This window comes from Patella vulgata, chromosome 2 (genome assembly GCF_932274485.2).
Source record: "Patella vulgata chromosome 2, xgPatVulg1.2, whole genome shotgun sequence".
In the NCBI taxonomy this organism is placed as follows: domain Eukaryota; kingdom Metazoa; phylum Mollusca; class Gastropoda; family Patellidae; genus Patella; species Patella vulgata.
This window is the reverse complement of record NC_065880.2, coordinates 79,440,871-79,465,872: the sequence shown is the minus strand read 5'-3', so window position 1 is coordinate 79,465,872 and position 25,002 is coordinate 79,440,871. Positions and strand designations below refer to the sequence as shown.

Genomic DNA, 25,002 nt, shown 5'->3' with positions numbered 1-25,002 from the left:
ATTCATATTAACAATTGAAAATGTGCTATGCTGATTGAGTAGGATAGGTTATTGGTAAATTTGAACTGACCGAGTTGCCTGGGTTGTATCGCCATCTGGTGTATATATGAAGTATATATATATATATGAGCTAGAGGTATACTGTTATATTTACAGGTAGAAAGAGAATATAGACAGACTGTAGATATACATAGATATATAAACCAGGGTTATGCAGTTAAAGAAACAATAGATATATCCCCATGTTTGATAGGAAAGGTGCCTCATAATAAAGGTAAGGCTTTTTATTAATATTTCTTAATAGGAGTGGGCAACAGACAGAACCAATGTAAAATCCAGCGCTCTAGATATATCCTATGTTTGATAGGATAGGACAGGTGCCTAATATACAGGTAATTAAATTATTACCTATTAATACCATATTTTTATTCGGTATTTGTGAATGGGAAACTGGCCGAAACCAATTAAAACGTACACAACAAAACAGATTGAATTCAATTAAAACCACGGCGCACTAGCAGATAATTCTAGATAACTAGACAACAAAACTGACTGAACTCAAGTAAAACTAGACTCATTAATAGACAATTCGAGAAAATTAGACAACAAAACTACACACACTATCAGGCAGTTCGAGAAAAGTAGACAACAAAACTACACACACTATCAGACAATGCGAGATAACAGCACAACAAAACTACACACACTATCAGACAATTCGAGATAACAGCACAACAAAACAAGGATAAACAATATGGTAGAGACTGTACATTTAGATACACATTCCTAAAGCGGAAACGGATTTAGGCTGGAAAAACACGACAAATTATATCTAATTAACTTAAAGATACATTATGGGGGATAAGATAAAGAGATGGCAGTTCTCACTATAATAGTTAAAATCTAGATAATGTAAAGGGAATTTGCTGAAAATTTGAGTCAAATTGATCCTCTCTGAACCGTGATTTTAGTGATTGAATTTTCGGCCTAGCCTCGATCATCATTAATAAAGTCTGCACGATAAAATATAGTCTCGGTTATCCATTTCATGATTAAATCATGAATGGAAGTTGAGCAGCAAATTGTTTCCTAATCCAATAAATATCGCAGGCTACACCGAGAGTTGATTATGGTCTGGATAAGTTAATTATTGTCTAATTAATAATTTAGATAACATTTCAGGCCTAAAGAAAGACCTACAATAGGCAGATTTAGTCTAGAAAAGGTAATAACGATGACGGCCATACATCATTCAATGTTTTGCCTGGTCAGTGGCGTTTCCGCGTAACCTTCGTCGAATCCCACCTGCCAAGGGATCATTAAAGATTAGTTACCCACGGTGACACAGTGAGTAATTGGCTAGCCTACTAACCTGGAGGTCCGGGGTTCGAGCCTGGTGTTAGACGAGAAAATGTCTAGAGATGTTTTTAACGTGGTGTTCCCTTGTCAGTGGAGCTAAAACCGTCGACAGTTAAAATTCATAAGAAGTGTCCGGGCAAAGCACACTGTGTGGCGTCTTCATTAGCCTAGAGGTGGGGGTGGGATAGGTTGTGGGGGGGGGGCATTGAATCAAGTGGCATGCTTTCGATCTCACACGTGACAAGGAGCAGGATCGCAGGGTGTGGACGGAGCGGGTTGTAGTGCATCAGTACAGTAGGTAATTGGCGGATTGGGAGATGTAGGTAAGAAATGAAATGGAATGGGGTTTAACGTCCTACTGTTCTGCTCCGAACTGGGCTAATGAAGACGGGCATATGCTATGAGGGACATTTTGCCCGGACAGTGGCACTACGGCCTACTCATGTAATATATCGAATCCCACCTGTGAAGGGATATTTTACGTGCACGTCAATGTGTACATGGGACCTCGGTTTTTCGTCCCATCCGAACGACTAGACAACTGTCCGCCCTGCATCACTGAGAAGGGGTATGTAGGTAAGAAGTTCGTGTGTGTGTGTGTTTCAGTACATAATTAACGGTAGATATATATCAGTTTGTTTCATGCCTTGTCTCAAATCTTTATCATCGCCATATATTTGTTTTGATATCTGAGCATTAGCACGCGTGGATAACAGAACTGTTGAAGCCATCACTAATTACATGACAAGATCGAATAACCCTTTGTTTCTCGAAGATGGTTTATGCCATGTCTAGTATTGTCTGATTGTACTGTACTAAGGGATGTATTTCATGTCTAGTATTTGTCTGATTGTACTGTACCAAGGGGTGTATTTGATGTATCTCTCGAAGATGGCGTATTTCATGTCTAGTATTGTCTGATTGTACTGTACCAAGGTGTTTATTTCATGTCTGATTATACTGTACCAATGAGTGTATTTGATGTCTCGAAGATGGCATATTTCATGTCTAGTATTTGTCTGATTGTATTGTAACGAGGCGTGGTGTATTCGCTATATCGAAGATGGCGTATTTCATATCTAATATGATCTATTGCCTCATTTAACTGTAGTTATTGAAGTAAAACACTAGGTATGGGATGCAGACTTTGTTTTACAAATCCCCAGGAACCTCTGGGTTCACCTTTAGTTGAAAGAGAAACAAAGCGATATGCTAATAATGGACGAAGAATAAATGTGATAACCTCATTGTCCGGGCAATCTTTATTATAATCTTAAAATGACCAATCTAATCTTACTTTCGTTTTGTTTTCTCTAACCCTCGATGGACCTATCTGGGTTTAAATCAAGCTTCGACATGGCAGAATAGGATAAGATATGAATAGAGAGAGAGAGAGAGAGAGAGAGAGAGAGAGAGATGGGGTTTAACGTCCACTCGACACAAACTAGGTCATTTCGGGACTAACATATGGTTTAATTTTATTTCAATAATTCGCTTGCGCGTAGGGGTCTTTAGCAGTGGGAGGAAACCGGAGGACCCGGAGAAAACCAACGAGGTTGGACAGGCGACCCTACTCCTTGTCACGTACAACCGGGGATTCGAAACCACGCCAGTCGACTAAATGACAGACTTTATGATACAGCGCGCGCACGCTAACCATTCAGCCATCCAACCCCCCAAGATATGAATAGAGTTTAATGTCTCGTCAACATAACACTTCAGTCATTTTGAGACTAACATACGGCTATCTTGTTCTATGGCAGGAAGGAGAATTCTGCCCGAACAGTGGTGTTTCAGCCTTAACGAACGCGAACTAGCATGGTTTTTGTTAGAGCATGGGGTGGTGGGGGAGGGTAGGGGGCCCCAATGGTTTAACGCAAGTGGCGTGGTATCGAATCCCCGCTTGTACGTAACAAGGAATAGGTTTGCCTGTCCAACCTCGTGGGTTTTCTCCGGGTCCTCTGGTTTCCTCCCACGGAAAAGCGAGTGTTGAAATAAAGTTCAACCATATATGTTAGTCAAGAAATGATCTACTTTGATTCGAGTGGACGATAAACCCCAAATTCCCTCTCTCTTATTGTACGAGATTTCCCGGTCGAACACAGACGAAACTCGGTTATTCGTCCGAACAGAAGATCTAAGCAACTCGATCGCTATCCAGCCAGTCTGGACTATAGTGGAGATCGATCTTGAATTATCCCAAAGGTCCTCTTAGCCCACTCTGGGGTTGGTACACGGAATATTCTAGCAAAAGTCAAGTTTTGATGAGACGTCAAACAGTATGCAGTTCCATCCTTTAAACATACATTATGCAAGAGCTAAATCTGCCTATTGCAGGTCTTTCTTTAGGCCTGAAATGTTATCTTAATGATTAATTAGACATTAATTAACTGATCCAAACCATAATCAACTCTCGATGACATCGGATTTCTACGATATTAAATAGATTAAAACGGTTCAGCCATATTTTGATTTAATCTCAAAATGGAGGAGCGAGACTTAGCTTCGAACAACCAGTATGGTGGTTGAAATTATTGCACACGTCTTGTCAAACCCTCAAAGGCTACTATCTTCGCTCGCAATAGAGTAATTTGAATGAAATTTTCAAATTATTCATTTTACATTATCTATTTTCGAACTATGTTAGCAAGAATGGCTAGCTCTTAATCTAAATCTTACATAATTAATCAAGCTTTACTGTAATACATTCATATATATATATATATATATATATATATATATATATATATAGATGGTGTCTATCGAACTCTCTATACCGTGTTAATTTCTATTCCAGTCAATCGTAAATTTGTTGGGTGTTTTTTTACAGTCTAATTCTATTTATGAATCAATCATTCGACAACCTATAGTGCGGTTGGTACGCCGAATGCCAGCTTCAGTTTATGCCGTGTTTACGGTAATTACAAGTTTTGGTCTTTCATTTGAGACGGAGTAAGCGAAAGTAGGTGTGTGGGCGGGTGATAGGGGGATTACTCTCAAATCTTCTCACATGTTGCAGTTTGTAATTGGAAACAATACAGGTATTTTGGCACTCGAAATATGCTTGTTAATGTGATCCAAGTCCCAAAACGGTAAATACCATAAACAGGACACGATACGGATTGAGTCGTGCAAATTGTATGAATATATGGCGTATAAATAGTTCTAGTCTGAGTATGGTGAATAGATAGTTCTAGTCTGATTATGGTGTATAGATAGTTTTAGATTGAGAATGGTGTATAGAGAGTCATCGATGCAAGCCGTGGATTCGATACATTGATTTTACATGAGAAAGAGTTTTCATCTGCCTGAACTCTCGAGTTTTCCGATTTTCCAATTTCCTCTTAAATACTTAAGATCAAAGCGCGTGAACGAATTAATGATTTTTTTAATTGATGCTTTCTTGTGGCTTCAGTACGTCTCGCCATTGGGGCCATGTCAAATTTTCTGCCTCCATCGTTTAAAACTGGTTTCGTTTTTTTTGGCTGATATCAATATATGTCTGACATTTGTTTTTTTCTGAAAGGAAGTAACAAAAGACGTCAATTCTATTGTTTCGACTTAAAATGGAAAGGTCAGAACAGTACATTCAATTATATACTTCATGGTTTACACATATGAAGAAAGAGCGAGAAATGGGGTTTAACGTCCACTCAACACACAGTCGGGACTAATATATGGTTCCATATTATTTCAATAATTCGCTTGCCCCTATGGGTCTTTAGCACTGGGAGGAAATCAGAGGACCCAGAGAAAACCAATGAGTTGAAATGTATACCGCTTCAAAGCCATGTGTCAAGTTTGCAAATCGATCGTAAATAGGCATGGGATATAAAGACACAATTCTGACAATTAATCGCCCGTGTTAGATGCTATTACTTTAGTTTTTAACAATGTTTCTAGTTCAACCCACTGGGGTCATGTATGTAGCTTTGACCGGAGAGAGAGAGCGAGAGAGAGAGAGAGAGAGAGAGAGAGAGAGAGGATGTTACGTCCATTCAACACAACTAGGTCAGTTCGGGACTAACATATGTTTGCTCGTAGGGGTCTTTAGCAGTGGGAGGAAACTGGAGGACCCGGAGAAAACCCACGAGGTTCTACTCCTTGTCACGTACAACCGGGGAATGGAAACCACGCCAGTTGACTCAATGACAGACCTTATGATGCAGCGCGCAGGCGCTAACCATTCGGCCATCCAACCCCCTTGACCGTAAAGAGGTATGCAATATCATTGATCTGTGAAAGAAATGAATTTTGTTGTTGATAAAAGTAAAAGTACCATGACCCTTGTTTGGGTTGTTTGTTTGGTCTATAAGACCAGATGGTTTCTTACAAACCCTTGTAGTTTATACGGGTACATTAACTCTTCAATTTAACGGAATAAGATCTGACGAAAGCAACTTGTCTGAAAATGAATAAATAATCAACTTCCGTAATTTACTCTAAGTTATACCATATACAAGATTAAATCCCCGCAGTCCATTGCTAGGGATTGAACAGTGGTTATAATTACTGTGGCTTATTCTAAATGTTGAAAATGAAATGTAATGCAATGAGGTTTAGCGTCCTACTTTTCTACTCCGACTGGGATAATTAAGACGGGCATACACCATGCATGTGCTATGAGGGGAATCTTGCTCGGACAGCGGCGCTACGGCCTACTCTTGTATCGAATTCCAACGGCAAAGGATCTTTCATCTGCACGCCATTGTGTGCACAGGGCCTGGGTTTTGAATGATGGATCCCTTGCGAACTACAATATTGTGAAATGCATTACATCTCTATAAGGGATATCAGTCCAAATATCGTTCAATTCGGTTTATCATTACATTGCAGACAGCGCCACATGTTGGGTACAGTCTTTTGATGGACATCTCTATGATCCGATTGAATTCTATATTATACAAGTCGCCTTTATTATATAACTGTTTGTCACCACGTACATAAGTATGGTGTTTATATATAAAAATATATGGTTCCTTTGATTTTATGTGTTAAAGAAGCTAAATCTCTAACTCTATATTGTCCATAATATTCGAAATTAAAAACACGAATTGGTCCATTTCAATCAATATTGATTCTTTTAACTGACCGTGAAAATATGGACTCCTAATATGCAATATTTAAGACACATTGAACATTTATGGTTTTGGGCGCCATTTGTAATGAACAAAAACAAACATATGCTACTTAACAATGCGCAAGTAAATAGCTGATTCACAAACGACAAAATACATTTTTAATTTCACGTTTAAGTACAAGTTTCTAAAAATTTCTAGTGTTTTCGTTAAAAATCGCGTAGAATTGACTTGGTAGACGTACAAGACTGCCGTTCAATTTGGACTGTTCGCGTATTTCACCGAACATAATTGATTAGAAATTACAATATTTTATTTTTAAAAATGAATATAAATCACTTTACATACATTCACATTACAGCGATATGTGCTTTTAGAACCATTTTAGTCTATTTCAAGGTTCAAAAGAATAGAGCCATACACCCTTTATATATATGGTCCCCTGATTTCATGTGTATAAATGAAGAGACATGGCTAGGAGGGTAGATCTATAGGTTTATTGGAAGTGTAGACGCCGCTAGCTTAAAGAGCTGAGCCCAGGCAGTCAACCGAAATATTTCTAATAAAGCGCACCTTTCATGTTCTATCACAGAAACTCGGTTTAATATGCACCGAGACAGAACCCTTTGGCATTAAACAAACCGAAATTATTTCAGACTGAATTATTGACTACCGTTATCAGCTTCTTTACGCCACCGATCTCTTGTAGATTATAATGTTCGATCTCATCTGAGAGAAATTGTGACTTGTTATAAGGTTGTCTGTACCGTCATCTTATATATATTATTTCTTCTGTGTGAGGTTGAGCGGTTCGCGGCATTGTCTATTACTTTCAGAATGCACCCAATCCTATTGAAATATCTTCAATTAATGAACCATAAATGAAACGGAGTCTACTACTGGGCAAGTTCATCCAGATTTTCCGGCGTGGTTCCCCCTTGTCAGTGATGCATGACGGAGGGCCTGACAAGGGCAGCTGTCTAGTCCGTTGGGATGGGACGGAAAAAACCGAGGTCCCGTGTACCGAGGCCGTAGTGCCGCTGTTCAGGCACAATTTCCCTCATAGCACACTGTATGGCGTATGCTCGTCTTCAGTAGCCTAGTTCGGAGCAGAACAGTAGGAAGTTAAACCCCATTTCATTTCATTTCTATCTACTGGGCTAATGAAGACGGGAATACAAGAACAAACATCAGGTTATGTGAAGCCCGTGTCGCCACGGACATGGTTCTGTACAGCGCGGTGGTTATCGTTTCCACGGGTTTGTCCCGAGCGCTGACCCCCGCACCCCCCCTGCGACGCATATTGTCTGTTCCCGGATCAATCATCCTGATAGTTCTTTGATGCCTTACAATGTTTAATTTAAACATAATTTATTAACACATATCAAAATGATGAGATACAAGTTTCAAAAACTTAAAATAGCCCTTTCCATACATATTGTTATAATTCATTATAATTTTAAACGAGAAAGCGAATCAATATATACATTATAATTTAAATACATAGATGCATAACCGGTAATAAATAAACTATAAATAAAGTAACTTTGAATAAAAATGAATCGACAACATTACTTAAATGCATTATGTTCAATATGATTAGTAATGTATAATTTAAGTGAAATATGAATGAACTGTGGCATGTATTTAAATGACTTGCTATCCCAACATTGGATGTAAGGTTATATAGTTGTGCTCCCTATTTTCTTTACGAAAAGCGTAAGGGAATAGGGAATATCTATATATATATTTGTGACTGTCGTTTGTCTGTCTGTCTGTCTGTCGGTCTTTCTTTTCTGTCTGTCTGTTCGGGGTTGGCGGCTACACTAGGTCTGCCCCGAGTCTGAAATTTGGGGTAAAGGGGTAGCTCGGACCGGGGAGTAACATAGGCCAGGTGGCGTTAGTCTACCACTTCCGGTTTCGGAGTTATGACCCCCGAGCGAAGCCGGTCTGTTCGGGGTTGGCGGCTACACTAGGTCTGCCCCGAGTCTGAAATTTGGGGTATAGGGGTAGCTCGGACCGGGGAGTAACATAGGCCAGGTGGCGTTAGTCTGCCACTTCCGGTTTCGGAGTTATGACCCCCGAGCGAAGCCGGGTATCCTGCTAGTAATAATATAAAAGGATCACTCCTGACGCATCAGAAATGAAATGAAATGGGGTTTAACGTCCTACTGTTCTGCTCCGAACTTGGCTAATGAAGACGGGCATACGCCATACAGTGTGCACTACGACCTACTGTTATATCGAATTCCAACTGTCAAAGGATCTTTTACGTGCACGTGAATGTGTACACGTGACCTCGGTTTTTCGTCCCATCCTAACGACTAGACAGCTGTCCTTGTCAGGTCCTCCGTCCTGCATCACTGACAAGGGAGAATAACGCCAGAAAATCTGGATGAACTTTCTCGGCCAATGCAGGGATCGAACACCCGACCTCCAGGCTAGCGAGCCAGCGTCTTACCCACTTAGCCACCGTGATCCCCCTGACGCACCAAATCATAAGGGTTTTTAGGCATTGCTTGATTTTCATACGTCCATTTTCAACTGGAGATATTTGCACATAAAGATGGTGATTATAGCAGACTAATTACCATTATCAAAGAACGCGATTGGGAGAGTACCTTGCAATGTCCGTGTCTTTGTCCTGTCCATGTGTTTGCCCTGTATGTTTCTAGTTAATACAGTATGGCTGGCGAACAGTGTGTAATGCAAATGGGATACACTACCTGCGAGTCCAGCGCTTTTAGGGAGCGGTGGTTTTTGGCTCGCTAACCTGGATGTCCGATGTTCGATCCCGGTATTGGCCGACAAAGTTCATCAGGTCCCAGGACTGAGGGCCTGGCAAGGGCCAACATATATTTTTTCGGATGGGATGAAAAACCAAGGTCCGTTTACACACAGGACTAACGTAAAAAAGATCCCTTGGAAGTTGAATTCATTTCGCTCATAGCACACTGTATGGTGCATGCCAGTCTTCATTAGCCCAGTTGGAGCAAACAGCAGGGCGTTAAACAGCATTTCATTTCATTTAGATCGCTTTTATATTCACATACATATAATATGATCTGATACGACATTGTACCCAGCTGTACGATGGGTCAAAGTTCACAAGTCTTGTATACCATTCATTCTTAGCCTTTTGACATTCCACAGACCACTTGTATAAGGAAACATGTATTACTGTTGACTGTAAAATATTTACTACCATAAGGTTATACCAGCTTGAAAGTCCAGAAAACAGCGTTAATGTGCTATTATCAGTGACTCGTGTGGTAGAAAATTCAGAAACAGCATTAAAGCGCTATCCTCACTTATAGTTCTGGTGACAAATCAAGAAAACAAATTTAATGCGCTGTCACCACTGACAAGTCGTGTAGAAAATCTAGACAACAGCTTTATTATCAGTAACCTATGTCCTGCAAAAGGCTGGATAGTCTTTTTTTAACATTTGCTTGATAAAGACGAGGGTATCATCGTTGAAACGTTGCATGTTAATAAACCAGTAATTGTTATTCCATAAATAGTGTTTGTGTAGATAGTCTTTCCTTTTCTAGAACACTGGAAAGTGATCTGCATTCTATGTATTGAAAAATGTGGGAAGACAAATCTAATACACAATGGTCAATATAGAAAACCCAGTGGACACATTCAGCAAAGTGGACCAAGAGCAAATAGAAGGTGTGCATTACATTAGGTCCAAGATACAGGCCACCGAACACTACACACACTCTTCAACTATTCAACTTGATACCATATACCGCGCACCTGTTTCACACTAATCCTCGGAGATTTAGATTAACTGATATAGGTATACTATAGATAAAAATGTGAATATCTATCTGAAAAACCATCGATAACATTCTTTACTCTATGTTGAGTGTTAATTCGGTTCGTTATCGAAAGTGAATCACAAGTCATGCGACGCATTTGCTCTAATCTTTGTCTTTTAGTTCCAAATTAACCATTTTTTCTTTATTTTTCAGGGCTATTGTGAAAGGAAGAGTGGACTGTCTCCAAGACTGAATCTATAACATGGGGCTGGCTGAAGATTATATTGCATAACGTCGAATAGAATTCTACCCGAATAACTCCAAAAATTTAAATTAGTTGCATAGATCGACCCGTGTAACTCAAATAACCTGGCGATATATATGTAGAAAATGATAAATCAAAGTACACGAGCCTTAGTAGCAGTTCATATATTGGATAACTTCACTAGAGTGAAGCAGTTTACTTAAGAATTGATATATAAGGGATCGATAGACAAAGATCAAGCACTGTATCAGCGATCTAGGCGATTTAATAGGGACGAGGGGAACAAAACAAACCGAAGTGCAGTGAATGCAGTCCGTTATCCAAACCCCAATTACGGAACAGTGGAAACAAACTACACGCGAATACAATCTATACACACGGGCCAAACAAACTGTTATCACTCTAAACTTTTTAAAAAGGGGGAAACAAATCGAAGAGCGATGAATGCAGCTCGGCATCCGAAACACAATCACGAAAAAGTGGAAATAAACTAAGTGTACACAATGCACCGAATACAACCCATTGTAGTTTATCACACAAATACCGAACATTTCTCAGCTGTTGAAATTCTTTTCGTGAGAGACGTAACTGGACAAATATTAAGATATTTATGAACGGCAGAAACACGCTATCTCTATTTGTAAAACCATTTCCTGCCATTTGATATTACTTAAGAGAAACACACAATTTCCCAACGGGCTAATATTTGTTAAAAGTTTTGTGTGTGTTGATTCTGTGCACGTTTGCCCGTGTTTCGTCTGCTGTATACAAAATAAACAGCGAGAAATGGCAACACAAGCGAGTAATAACTAATATTAGTATGAGTGAGGTTATTAGGAGTAGTAATTTGTAGCGATATGGGAGGAGTTGGTGATTAGATCAGATAGTATCAGCATGGAAAGGACATTAATTTTACTAGTTACTTCGCCATTAACATCCGGCAAATCAATCAGAAAAGTTACGACGAAACAAAGTAGATCTACAGTCAACATCAAGAGAACGCGACTTTTACAAAGTGGATAATTTCGTTTCGTTATTTTATTTGATGTTTCGTATAAAACGGCAGTGTAATGTCTGTTAATTTAACATCATAAACGCACAATATCAGGGAGCAATTTCAACTAATGTGGCTAGAGAGTGGATTTTTGTGTGAAGTGCCCTCATTGAGTTAACGGTAAAATTGGCAATAACTGGCACACGTTGTCATGTATGTGCATTACGTTTAATGAACTCAGGATAGCAAAACCCCAGTGTAAAACTTTAAAGGCGATTTCTGTTAACTTCTCGTTGTCAAGTGAATTTAGTTTTTATGAATTAAAAGACATTTTTAAAGGGTCGTTGCATTCAGGAAGACCCTACAACTGTGAAAACGCCATCGTTAGAAATAAATATTAAAGGGGAATTTCATTTAAGGGAAATTATTGAACTCTTAAAAATCATCGTTATTTTACACGGTGTTAACATTAAATTGCAATGCAACATAAGAATGTAGAAACCTGACGTTGTTTACTCATAAAACAAGCTGCGCATAAAGAAGTGGTATCAGATGTTCTGAAAAGAGTAAATATACTATTGGCATCACATGAAAGACATCAGCATCGTATTTCAGGAATAAATACCGATATATCGGCTCAAGGAAACCTGTATCCTGACGTTGACGCCATTGGGAAATCTACAACAATGTTTCTACCAGACAAAAAGTTTTTCAGTATAAGAACATGTGCCAAATGATTTTAACACCTAACACATTGTAGTACGAGTGCCTTTGATTAAAGCCACTATGGACGTAACATTAACAATTGAAACAGGAATACACGGTTTTACGATAAGCTGCGCTGTAACGTGTTTATAAACAATACAGAGTCATTATATCACTATAATAAGTGACATAAGGGTCCGCAAAAGTAAAAAGGGGCTAAGAAAATAATTGTGTGCTTCTATTTAAACGTTCAAGGAGCATAAATAATAACATGACAACTGGATAAACTGGACATAGAAATGTAACGTGTTCGAAACGTTTTAAAACATTGATTGATTCGCAGAAATCTACGATATTACCGTTTGTAGTAGCAGACGCACAATCCAACTTTTACTAAATCGCACCAAAATTAGATTAAATTTCAGAGTTCAAACTCTTTCGTATATTAAGTAAAGTGTTGCACAGTGTCTGTAAATTCAAATTAAATTACCTATATTACATAATTAATTAACGGCTCCGTTTATCAGTGTATATGGTGTCTTATGTTTATCCTGATATCGAGACTCTTTTTTAGCTGAACAAATGATAACACGCATCCGATATCCTCGCCGACACACACACGTGTGTTAGTTTATATGCTCGGTTGGACAAACACGCAGGATATATTTGGAACATATTAAAAAAACAAGTACCGTGGATTCTTGTTTCGGTGCATTACTTTCTGATGCCATAAAAACAAACACTTTAATTTTGCAGCAATTAATATCCAACTGTGTGTAAAGGCACTTACCAATTTATGGTTCAGGTACACCCGCCATCGGTGAATCAAGTTATTTAATGAAATTTTATATTCAGCAGAAAATTGTCTGTCTTGAAAAATATTCGTGTTACTCAGACAGATCTGGTGTGTTGAACGGTAAATAAAAATCGCCATTTTATTCGTCTAATCAAAAAAAGTAAACAAGGTTTATGTGATTAGTTTGACCTATATAGTTAAAATGTCGGTTGCATCGTGGATAGGGTCTTATAAAGGGACGAAAATTTGTCAACGGTAATGGTGAGAAGTCAACTGTCAATAAACCTGCATTTAAGCAAATTTTCTTAACCTGCCAATAAACACGAGACAAATCGAACAACAAACACACATTTCAAGATGGCGACGGGAACAAAACTTATGAAAGAAATCAACGACCAGTTTCTCATCTGTAAGATTTGTTTTGAACCTTACAAAGATCCCAAGACTTTGATTTGTTTGCACACGTTCTGTTGTGACTGCGTGCAGAAACACACAGAGGCGGAAAACAGCCGACCTTCTCGCTATAACTTGTACAGTCGATACGTAACGTGTCCACTTTGTCGGAAAAAGACGGAAATTCCGAGTGGAGGTATCCGAAACTTACAGGATAATTTCCTCGTGTCCAGTTTAACGGAAGTGATCAACAAACGAACATGTACGAAAATACCGCCGTGTGAAATATGCCATACAATAAGGCCCCGTTCAAACGAAGCCTGTTCAAAATGCTTGGAATGTAATAAATTTTTATGTGCGGGATGTGTTGAATTACACATGACGACCAAAGTTACACAAAAACACAGTCTTATTGACATCGAGGGTGAGAAGGATATAGAATGCAAGGCTCATCCGGAAGAAATTGTCAGATTTTATTGTGAACCCTGTGACGCGTGTATCTGTGTCGTGTGTACGTTCCAAGAACATCGAGATCACGAGATTTGTTCCTTCAATGACGGTTTTACTAAGTACAAAGAAACGTTAGTCGATTTACTCGATCGGTGCAAGGAGAGGCTAGGGGGTGTTGCATCGCGAGTTAAACTCATTGATAAATATGAATTACTTATGAAAGAAATACGAGAAAGAATCCGTGATATTGCGATCGACTATATGACTCAGGTGCGTGCTCGGGAACGTGAACTTATCAAAAAAGTTGATGATCTTTTCGGAAGTGATGTTCTCGAGTTCATTCAGAACAAATCTTGGTTACAAGAGAACTTAGATCATCTTCAAAGTACGTGTAATTTAACTGAAATAATTATGAAAGACAAAGGGGTGGAAATGATGTTACTAAAACGTGAATTACAGGCTAAATTCGCGCACCTGCTTGATTCACAATTACCCCAGGTACCCGATAATCTGCCCGAGGATGTTCGGTTTATTCCCGGCGATGTCAGGTTGGGTTATCTCTCTGTTAATGGGGAACACGAGGGACCAAAATCTATTAAAGATTCTATTTATTCTAGTGAAGGAGTTACTCAGTCGACTCAAACTACTATTAAGGAATATAGTGTGGGGACATCCTCAATGGCAGCGGACATGAAAATTATGCAAACATGTTGCGAAATGCAAACCGAGCCTTTAACAATGTGCACAAAACAGACGTCGACCCTGGTGAAGGAGACACGAGATCGTGGAGTAACAGTTTTCACAATGGAATCCAAAACAAAAGGGACCATGACACCATCATTAGATGTCAGATCCCTAAAAAGCCAAACGGATAAAGTTCCAATGTACGACCAAACTAGCATGACCTCAATACCTAGCATACCTCCTCCTCAATCCATGGGAGATAACTGGTCTCAATCGAGTTCAAATGTCACGAACTCAGCATGCGATACGAATTCCTCTTATAATAGACAAAATAGATGGATTCGTAGCCGAAAAATACAGACAGACATTAGCGCTATCGATAATACCGAAGATGATAAGTCATTTCGCAACGGTACATTAATGACTGGTGATGATATGGTTAATGGGCATGCCGAGGTTAATAATACCAGTGCAAGTATGGCGCGACGTGATTATAATAACATTAGTCGGTTACGTTCTACTTCTGCTCCAACAATGACAGATAAGGAAACATCCCCGGATAAAATATTACAAAAAGATCAGAGTGTTATGGTTTCACCTATATCTGTAGCTATAGAAACACAAACCCCGATAACTAAAACGAAAAACTCGTCAGTTGCAACTGATTATGAAGGCCAACAGCACAAAGGTGTTTGTACTGTCAAGGTCCCTCTCGTTAACTGTGCAACAGGTACTCCACACGTGACCAGCGAATCGAAAGTGACGTGGACAGAGAAAATGATGACGACAGAGCGTGCGACATGCACGGTCAATCCAACGTTAAATGAACGTTCCACGGCAACACAAGCAGTGGAATATGGCGATTATGGAGTGCAAGTGCGACCACGACAACGAACCGTCGCGACGAACATGCGTCCTCGTAGATTGGCAACACGGGAGTCACAGACGGATTTGCCGGTTAACGAAAACGTCGTTTCAAATGGTGTAACGGAGCCGGCAAAGGTTAATGGTGTCAAAGATGTCCACTATGAAAGTATTTGTGTTGGAACCGAAAATATGGATGTATGGACGAAAAGTATGGATCGCCTTAGTTTTCATTGCATGGAGTCAAGTACAGAAACGTTGGATGTTCGGCTCTGTGATAAAGAAACGGGTACCAACCAAATACAGTATACTGATAAGTGGACGTTAACCAACAAACCCCAGTTTATAGACACGGGCGTTTCGCCACCAACACCAGCAACCTTTGACGCTGGTGTCTCAACAAATGCCGTAATAACCATGGAACAGGCCACATACACAGATGTGAAAACGTATAAAGAAATGGGCGTGGCAACAGTTGTGGTTTTGGCGGAATCAGAGACTATGACCGAAAAGATCCAAACCTCAGAAGCACAAACGTGCGTTGAAATACAAACAGAAGAATCGGAAACGTCAACCGATAAAGTAGAGATGATGGATGAAATGACCATGGCAGAACTGTGCACATGCAAAGAAGATACCCAGACATATTCTAAAGAAACGCAGTGTGGAAAAACAAAGTTAGGCGAGGGGACCCTGGTGAATTCAAGTCTAGACGATTCATTCAATAATTCCTATTCAGATATTTTAGAATGCGTTCGGTGTGAAAATCTTCTTCATGATGAAAAACAATACATTGACAGTGGAACAATGCCGCAGAAGTATGAAACTCAAGAAGTCGGGACCATGGCTCTGTCCATTTATGGTAATTCTCCAGACGTCGTAGATGTTGACACCCAAACCAGTGAAATTACTACAAGTGATAAGTCTGTGACGGCTGCCTTTGAGCACGAAGAAGTTCCCAAAAATTTGCTGCATTACACCGATGCAGCAACGTCAACCGAATCTCTTCCGTACATAGGTTTGTTAAGTGAGATTGACGTTGATGATTTGATCGTCTTCCCAGAAGCTCAGTTTGATCTGGTGTCTGACTACTCGTCATCGGAAGATGATGTTGAAATGGTAGATGATGAAACATCAACAGACTGGTTAGATGGAATAGAAACAGGAACTCAGACCTTTCAACCATCTGGAACCTCCACACCAGTCACCGACGATCTACCGCAACTGTTCAGAAACGTTGGAGTAAACACCCATCAGAAGTTAACATTTGAGAAAGAAACTTGTACTCCCATCAGACATCTTTTCTCAAAAGGTACCATGACATTTTATGTCTCAAGAACAGATAAAGCCACGAGCACTATCAACCAATCCAGATATTTAGCGGAATCCGCAAAGTTTGGGGGTCGTGTAGGTCGGGAATCAAATAAATATCTGGTTTCGGATAAGGATACCATGACTAACAAAGCTGAACAAAGAGACGCATCTGTAGAAACAGACCAGACTCTTCTTGACGGGAAAATATCAGAATGTATCACCAAACTAAGAAGTGTGTCCGATCGATTAAACAGCCCAACCATGCGACAAAGCAGTGATAGCGATGTATTCTTTGATAAATCCTTTCTCTACAAAAGGGGGTCAGATTCGTCTGAGCTGACGTCCTCGTTAATATTAACAGACAGTTCATCTAGTCTCCGAGAAGGAAAACTATCACCCGGTTCTCCCAGCGAAAAATCAGAGGAAGAGAGACAAAAACATTTGCAGCAGCTTTTAGCCGAGACACAAACGACCAGGAAGCCTAAAGACAACAAAGCAGTCAGTAAGAAAGATACTGCGCTTAATGCAAAACAGTCGAAACGATCATCATCTGGTTCAGCTGAAAGACATTTAACATCAAAACCCCAAGTGCCAGAAAAACCCGACTCCTTAAAGCCTGGAAGTAATTCGCAAACAGCTGTGAATCCAACGCCCATAAAATCCATTCTTAAAACGTCCAGTAGTAGTCAAGCATCGAAATGTGTTGGTCCTCGAGAAACCGTATCTTCACCTGCAACACCTGTAATTAAACCTAGGAGGACGTTATCCAAAACTCCAGATAAGACGATAGACACGGACCCATTGCTCCTTGAATCTAGGCTTAAGGAGTTGGACAATGAACTGGATATCAGCCAGGCCAAATCTGAAGTCGACCCCAACACCACTCCTGTCCAGATGAGGAAGAAAATAGACGTTCCAAAGCGCAAGCCACAACCTATTACAACCCTAAAAGGAAAGAAGGCAGAAGATGACAATACTTACAAAACACGCAGCCTTCCGCGTCAATTCTCCACAGAAAATTCGCCACTTAGTGCCTTAATAATTCAAACGTCTCCGCCAAGTCGCCTACCTCTGTTACGATATAACTCAGCTCCTGGACGAATAGCAACCGTGCCAACCCATACATTGCTGAAAAAAGCTGGACAGTCACCACCGCTAAGAACTTCTAACCAAAGACAAGTTTCGCCGAGTAAAATTCCCATTAGTAGTCGACAATGCTCCCCAGAGCAACCAATGACGGACATATATGGCGGTGCCCAGAAAACCAAAGCACAACAGAAACCTTCTCTTCCAGCAATTTCCGAGACCAGAACCCCGTCGTCTTGTTCAGATTCCTCGGACGTGTCCTTTTTATCTTTAACATCTGGAGATTCCATGAGTCTTTCGCTAACGCCATCCATAGGAACTGTATCTTCAGGAACGAGCGAACAAGTAGCTGGTGCAATAGCTCCACAACCGATGGAGAAGCCAATTGATAAACCGGGGACCAGCACCCCAGCAACTTCTAAACCAAAGCCAAAAAGCGAAAAGGCGGGTTTTATGCAAAGACTTTTTTCCAAAAAGAAGAAAGAAGCAGAACAAAAGCCCGAGATTATTCATACAACAACAAAATGGACGCCACCACCCAAACCGCCCCCTGAACCCCCTAAAATTCAAATACCAAATAAAACACGACCATTCGTGTACGTCCGCTCTCGTATTTTCTCCATTCAAGATGATAAAGAGGACGAGAAAAAATACTTGAAAGAGGAGGAAGAAAAACGAAGAGAAGAAGAAAAACGAAAAGAAGAGGAAATGAAAGCAAAAAAAGAAAAAGAGAAAAAGGAGGACAAGAAATCTAAAACGAAAACTAAAGGAAAGAAACCACCATCGTCGCCATCTTTAAAACCTGGCAAGAAAACAAACAGGTTATCGCGGGAAACGGATTCCGATTTGTCTGATTCTCAACTTGGTGCTACGTCATTAGGAGTTCCTGATTCTTGTAAGATGTAGCAAATACATCTATGCTGTGGATTCTCATGTTTCGGAACAGGTGAAGATAATTGATAGGACACCGATCGTGGTTGGAAAACTGATATAAACAACACGATATTAAACGTTTACTAATAAATTTGAAGGGCTATGAAGTGTCCTAAAACGAACAAAATTTATTTGAAGCGTGTGGTGTCGGCTATTTTGGCTCGCGTCATATACAGTGTTTTATGTATTTCGATAACTCGAGATGCCGAATACGGAAAATGATATCTATTTGAATTTCCAAAATATATTTCGATGAGAATCTCAGAAAAAAGGGCGATATATGCGTAGTGCTACAGAACAAGTTGAATGGATGTATGTCTCAAAAAATCGTATTGAAATCTGATTATATTTTCGTTTCGTTTCGGTTTTTTTCTGAATTTCAAAATAATTGGAAATGCGGCTGCCATCTTGAATTGATGGGGTGGATAATTTTCGGCGCGAAACATTCAGTGATGCCTTTGCGTCTATATTGAAATCATATAGCTGTTCAAGATCTGTCACTTGGAGAACAATTTCTTTTACACGAAGAACTTTTCATGGAATTTGAAATAATTGTTTGTGATACTAAATATATTTTTTGCTGTGATAAGCTTCTATAACAAGCTTTGGTTGGTTGATATCGTTGAAAAACTACTCGAACAGAGACTAGACAAATGTACTTAAGAATTATGACACTGTAAATTTAATTAAATATATTTAATATTTCGATTTGTCATGAACTAAATATTTATCATGATTTGGGATACGCGTGACGTGACGTAATCGGTTTAAAAACATTGGTCACGGACATACGAGGGTAGCCATTGAGTTGAAAAATACTACGTCATCGATGACGATATCGGCTCTTTGATTTGATCTTAGCGTGAATTCACTGGTCATTACGTAGAGTATGGCCATTAAATGCAGTATGGATACTAAGAACCAACATTGTTTATTTTAAATAGGCGCCCGCGTGATTGTTTCGAAGGCACGAAAAGTTTGTTCTTTCTATGATCAATGTTGCTTAGTCTGATCACGTGATTTTACGTGTAAACTTGGGAACCAAATAAATACGCACCTGTTTTAAACGAGCGATGGAACTTGTATTTATTTTAAACATATACCTCATATCTATGCATGTGTTAAGAAAGAATTATACAATCCCGTCAAAAGGCAAAACCTAGTAACTCGCTTTTTTCTTATTTTGAGAAAACAAAGGAAAACGTAATGAATGAATATTAAACCCCAGCTCATCCATTGATTTGACTATAGAGTTACTAGGTTTTGCTGTGGTATACTAGGCAAATGAAGGAAGTTACTAGGTTGTGTCATGGGTGTAACTGCTTACAAAATCAAAAGATTGGAATATCTAGTACAACAACAGGAAGCACATACCCCAGTAACTACAAATTTGGTCCTAACTCAATTTTGATAAAAAAGTGAGTTACTAGGTTTTGCCTTTTAACAGGAGTATGGCGTTGTATGTCTTCACCTTAGTACCAAATGATTTGAGGTATTCTAAATGCCCTGAGGAGTTTCGTGGCGGGGTGGTCTTTAGATCACAAGGTCCAATGTCTCAACCATAAGGAAAAGCAACTAGCTATTATGCCTATACTCTAAAATTACAAATCATTCGATCTTTATTGATGAAAAAGCTGTTGCACTCAATTAAAATATCACTATGTAAAGAAATTAGCTGACCCTATTCAGCATCGAATAGACACAAATAGACACTCAATTAAAATATCATTATTTAAAGAAATTAACTGACCTTATTCAGCATGGAATAGACACAAACAAACACTCAATTAAAATATTATTATTTAAATAAATTAACTGACCCTATTCAGCATCGAATAGACTCTCAATTAAAATATCATTATTTAAAGAAATTAGCTGACCCTATTCAGCATCGAATAGACATAAAACATCAGGATGGGGACAGAGAATTGGATCAAGGTGGAGACACAAGACGACAGATTATAATTTTTCTAGAGAATAATTTATATTATATATCCAACAAATAACTAACTTCTTGAAAATTTATCAACGAATTTATGCAATATTATTTATATTATGTAAAATACTTGTATTTAAATTATTTAACATGGAGACGGGTAGGTTTATATTAAATAAAGAAAATCAGATATATTTATTGTCTTTTGTCAATATTTAGGCCTTTTTCATTTAAAGGAGTGTCAACCTGCGGAAATGGGCGTGTTGGTCGTTGGCTTCGTATTGCGTCCAATGGAAAGGGTGCGGTGCGGCGTCCATGGGGTATTACAAAATGAAATGGAGTTTAACGTCCTACTGTTCTGCACCGATCGGGCCGAGTACTAAGAATTGAAATAAAATGGAGTCTATTAACGTCCTACTGTTCTTCTCCGACTTTGTTAATGTAGACATGGTGGGTTCTAAAAAGGATCTATGGGGATGGTGCAACTACGACGAGAATACGTGTGTTCATAATGGTTTGGATGGATCGAAAACCCAGGCCCCGAGTTCCCAAAGCATTCTCAGACTTAAGAATATACTCAACTTTCAACCACTGTTTATGAGAAATATCTTTGATCCAGAAACACAAAACTATGCACATAGTTTCTTATGGATGTATTTGATACATTAAAACAATAAAAGTTTTATAAAGGGCTGTAAAGGGCTATATTTTAGTTAAAATAAGGTGAACAATTATTAACTCAAGTCTGAGAATGCTTTCTTCACTTGTAGATCTGGGGCCTGTTTCACGAAATTTTAACTAAGATAAAATCCAAATTTTAGTAATTTGATTGGATAATATTACTAAAATTTGGATTTTATCTTAGTTAAAATTTCGTGAAACAGGCCCCAGACCGACAAGTGAAGAAAAGTACACGTTAACACACTAACCGGGTAAATTCCCTCTCCCCCATTACCTATCACGAAAATAACGAGAGAGAGAGAGAGAGAGAGAGAGAGATGGGTTTTAACGTCCACTCGACACAAACTAGATGATTCAATTTTATTGCAATAATTCGCTTGCGCGTAGGGGTCTTTAGCAATGGGGGGAAACCCAAGGACCCGGAGAAAACTCATGATGTTGGACAGGCGATCCTACTCCTGGTCACGTACAACCGGGGAATCGAAACAACGCCAGTTGAGTCAGTGACAGACCTTATGACACAGCGCGCACATGCTAACCATTGGGCCACCCCCCTCCTCACAAGGAAGTAACATGTATATTGTACACCGGGTCCCAAACCAGTTTCAACCCCTTCCCATATTTTGGAGAAACGGTAAAGGTTCCAATTGTTTTGTATTTACCCATATATTCAACTATATTTTGTTGGGGGGGGGGGGCTGAATGGTTAGCGTGCGCGCGCTGTACCATAAAGTCTGTCATTGAGTCGACTGGCGTGGTTTCGAACCCCCGGTTGTACGTGACAAGGAGTAGGGTCGCCTGTCCAATCTCGTGGGTTTTCTCCGGGTCCTCCAGTTTCCTCCCACTGCGCAAGCGAATTATTGAAATAAAATTAAACCATATGTTAGTCCCGAAATGACCTAGTTTGTGTCGAGTGGACGTTAAACCCCATTTCTCTCTCTATATATATATTATGTCAATGAATTCGATCTCCTTTGTTTACAGTTGGAATTCGATTTAAGAGTAGGCCGTATTGCCGCTGTCCGGGACAAATTTCCCTCATAGCACTGTATGGAGTATGCCCGTCTTCATAGCACACTATATGAGGTATGCCCGTCTTCATTAGCCCAGTTCGGAGCCGAACAGTAGGACGTTAAACCCCATTTCATTTCATTTTATTTCTCTCGTGTCAAGATCTCAGTCTCTTGACTAATCAAGTTTTACAAATTATCGCCCTTAGTTCATCATTTACGTAAGGGGGAGATAAGCTATCGTTAGTTTTGTCATAGGTCAGATTAAGATTTTCAGTGGGTGTATAAATCAAAACATTAATCCGTGTAGAGCAACAGGTAAGATATATCACAGCTTAAGATAAAACTGTCAGACATCAGACGGTGATAAAATATTGTGCTAATAATAAACAAATATTATACGGAAAGATATAATAAACAAGCAACAAGCATGCCAAGTTTCAGGCAGAGAGTTAAATGAGGTTTAACGTCCAATGACACAAACTAGGTCACTTCAGATGGTTCAATTTTATTTAAATAATTCGCTTTCGCTTAGTGGTCTTGACCATTGGAAGGAACCCCGACTAAAAACGATAGGTTGTGCACTCGGTCCTACTCCTTGTTACGTACAATTTGACTCAATAAAAGACCTTATGATCTAACGGGCAAGCGTTAAACCATTCGCCCCCCCCCCCCCACCACGAACCCCGCCACCACTTAGATATAATTTGGGGGGTCTGTTAGTGAGTTGGGTTCTTATCTCGACTGGTCTGTTAGGGAGCGTTAGGACATTCCACGCCCACCCCACCCCCTCCCAACCCTTTATCACGCTTCTTGTCGATCGTGAACGAGTAGGGTTTGGGTAGAACCTTTGGCTTCATTTCAAAGAGCGTCGCCTGAGGACGAACAAGGCAATTAAGGACAAGTTACCGAACCAAAACTTGACTCAAGTGATCAGAATGGATTATAGTTTCGATGCCGGGGTCTAACCTCGTGGGCCGTCTCAGGATACCCCGTTTCCCGTCAAATCTAAAGGATCTTGTAAATTATTGAAATTAAAGTATATTATGTTTTAATCAAGAAATGACCCGGTTAGTATTGAGTGGACGTCTAATTCCACCCCACCCAATTTCTTCTGACTTTCTTGTGACATCTAAACTGCAAGATACATCAAGTTTTGCAAGATACCAGGAAAGCAATATTCTTGAGCCCTCTTCCTAAGGTTGTGTCTTTGGGGGAGGGGGGTACCAGTGGCCAATTCATCAACAACAGTATAAAATAATCTCATGCTAATCATTTCATACAAATTTGAACTTGGCAGCTATTGTGTAATATATATCTAAAACGTTGAATTGGTGAAAAAGAATGGTTCTATGCCACGCACAACTGCCCCACACGCGCATATGGCAAAGGTGGCAAGATTTAATTCTGTAATTCAATTAAAGTTTGAGGTTGAAATGGATAACTAATAATGTGTATATGCTTTCCAAAATTTACGAATGTTATCAGGTGTTCTAAATGAGTATGCGTGACGCAAGTTCACGGCGCCATTCCTTCGCCTGTGTGGAGCAGGATGAAGATATGTATAAAGGGGGATAACTACAGGACAACTCTATTGTAACTGGACGCAGACCACCATTAACATCCAATGTGACTTCAACGTTAATTCTGGTCTCTTTGCCCGGCTTCAACTTTTCCCCAAATTTTCGTTGGGCTGAATGCTTTTCACTATAGACAGAGAAACAAACGGTCATGTCTTTGCACCAGAATTTGTATGAGGTTGAACACCAAAATTTTGAGACACACAAACTTGAAGAAGCATACTAAAATCATGCAACTATTCGCCGTACATAGCACAGTAGCAAACCTGTTAACTCTGCTATCCTTCCGCTACTAAATCATAGATATTTACCAAAACCTGGCATCACATGTTAATTCAAACCCTCTTCGTCCATTCTAGACCAACAAATCAACAAAAATGGGCACGCAAAAGGGGAGAAGAGAGAGGGAGAATTGCTAAATTGCTATAAATAGACACACTACAATCGAGATAGTAAAATTTGTTAATGGTGGTCTGCCCCCCAACTGGATTCATGTCAGTAATTATTTGGGGAGTTAGGTGCGGATCGGAAGTTAAATAATTTGTTTACAAGATAAATAATAATAACATAAATAATACCATTTATCGAGCACTATTCCACACACATATGGTATATTCAAAGTTCATGTGATCCAGTTCTGATCGAGTACTAAAAACAGATCCTATTTCGGTTCGTTTTTTATAGTTCAGATCTTCATGTAGTTTAGGTCATCGAAAGTATTAAAAACGAAACGAAATATAGATCTGTATTTTAATCAGATTGGTTTGGCATCAGATCTTCATGTAGTTTTTATACGAAGAATAATGACGAATGGGCTTTTGCAGCCATGACGATTCTGTTTCATTTATCGTGTACTTGAATTTGAATTCTAAAGTCACTGTAATCAAATCAATACTGGGGAATTATGTTCATAGAGTTTAGTTTTAAGGGCGATTCTGGCGGCTTTTATTGAAGTTATTGGAATTTATTTTATTTCCGGTTGCAATTAAAGCACTGTTACAATGATCAAGTTGGTCAAATAAAACAGCATCTTCAGTAATCACATGGCATCCGACATTGGTGAAATTATAACAACAGGTTTTACATATAGATATTGTTGAAATT

General features: G+C 39.3%; 1 protein-coding gene and 1 long non-coding RNA gene across 4 annotated transcripts in view; one reads left to right on the top strand and one right to left on the bottom strand.

The window, feature by feature from the left end:
* Positions 1 to 13,084, bottom strand: part of LOC126809947 (uncharacterized) — a 79,588-nt gene extending 66,504 nt beyond the window's left edge. For all 3 annotated transcript variants that reach the window (XR_007675011.2, XR_007675010.2, XR_007675012.2), the window contains exon 1: positions 12,962 to 13,084. This is a non-coding gene — a long non-coding RNA (uncharacterized LOC126809947). The remainder of the gene's footprint in view (positions 1 to 12,961) is intronic.
* The window catches only part of LOC126809932 (mucin-17-like), a 37,911-nt gene extending 17,101 nt beyond the window's left edge, over positions 1 to 20,810 (top strand). Inside the window, exons 2-3 of the mRNA XM_056098745.1 lie at positions 157 to 274; positions 10,421 to 20,810. Coding sequence (XP_055954720.1) covers positions 13,325 to 18,664 — 5,340 coding nt within the window. The 5' untranslated portion in view covers positions 157 to 274; positions 10,421 to 13,324 and the 3' untranslated portion in view covers positions 18,665 to 20,810. The remainder of the gene's footprint in view (positions 1 to 156; positions 275 to 10,420) is intronic.
* The last annotated feature ends 4,192 nt before the right edge of the window (positions 20,811 to 25,002 follow it).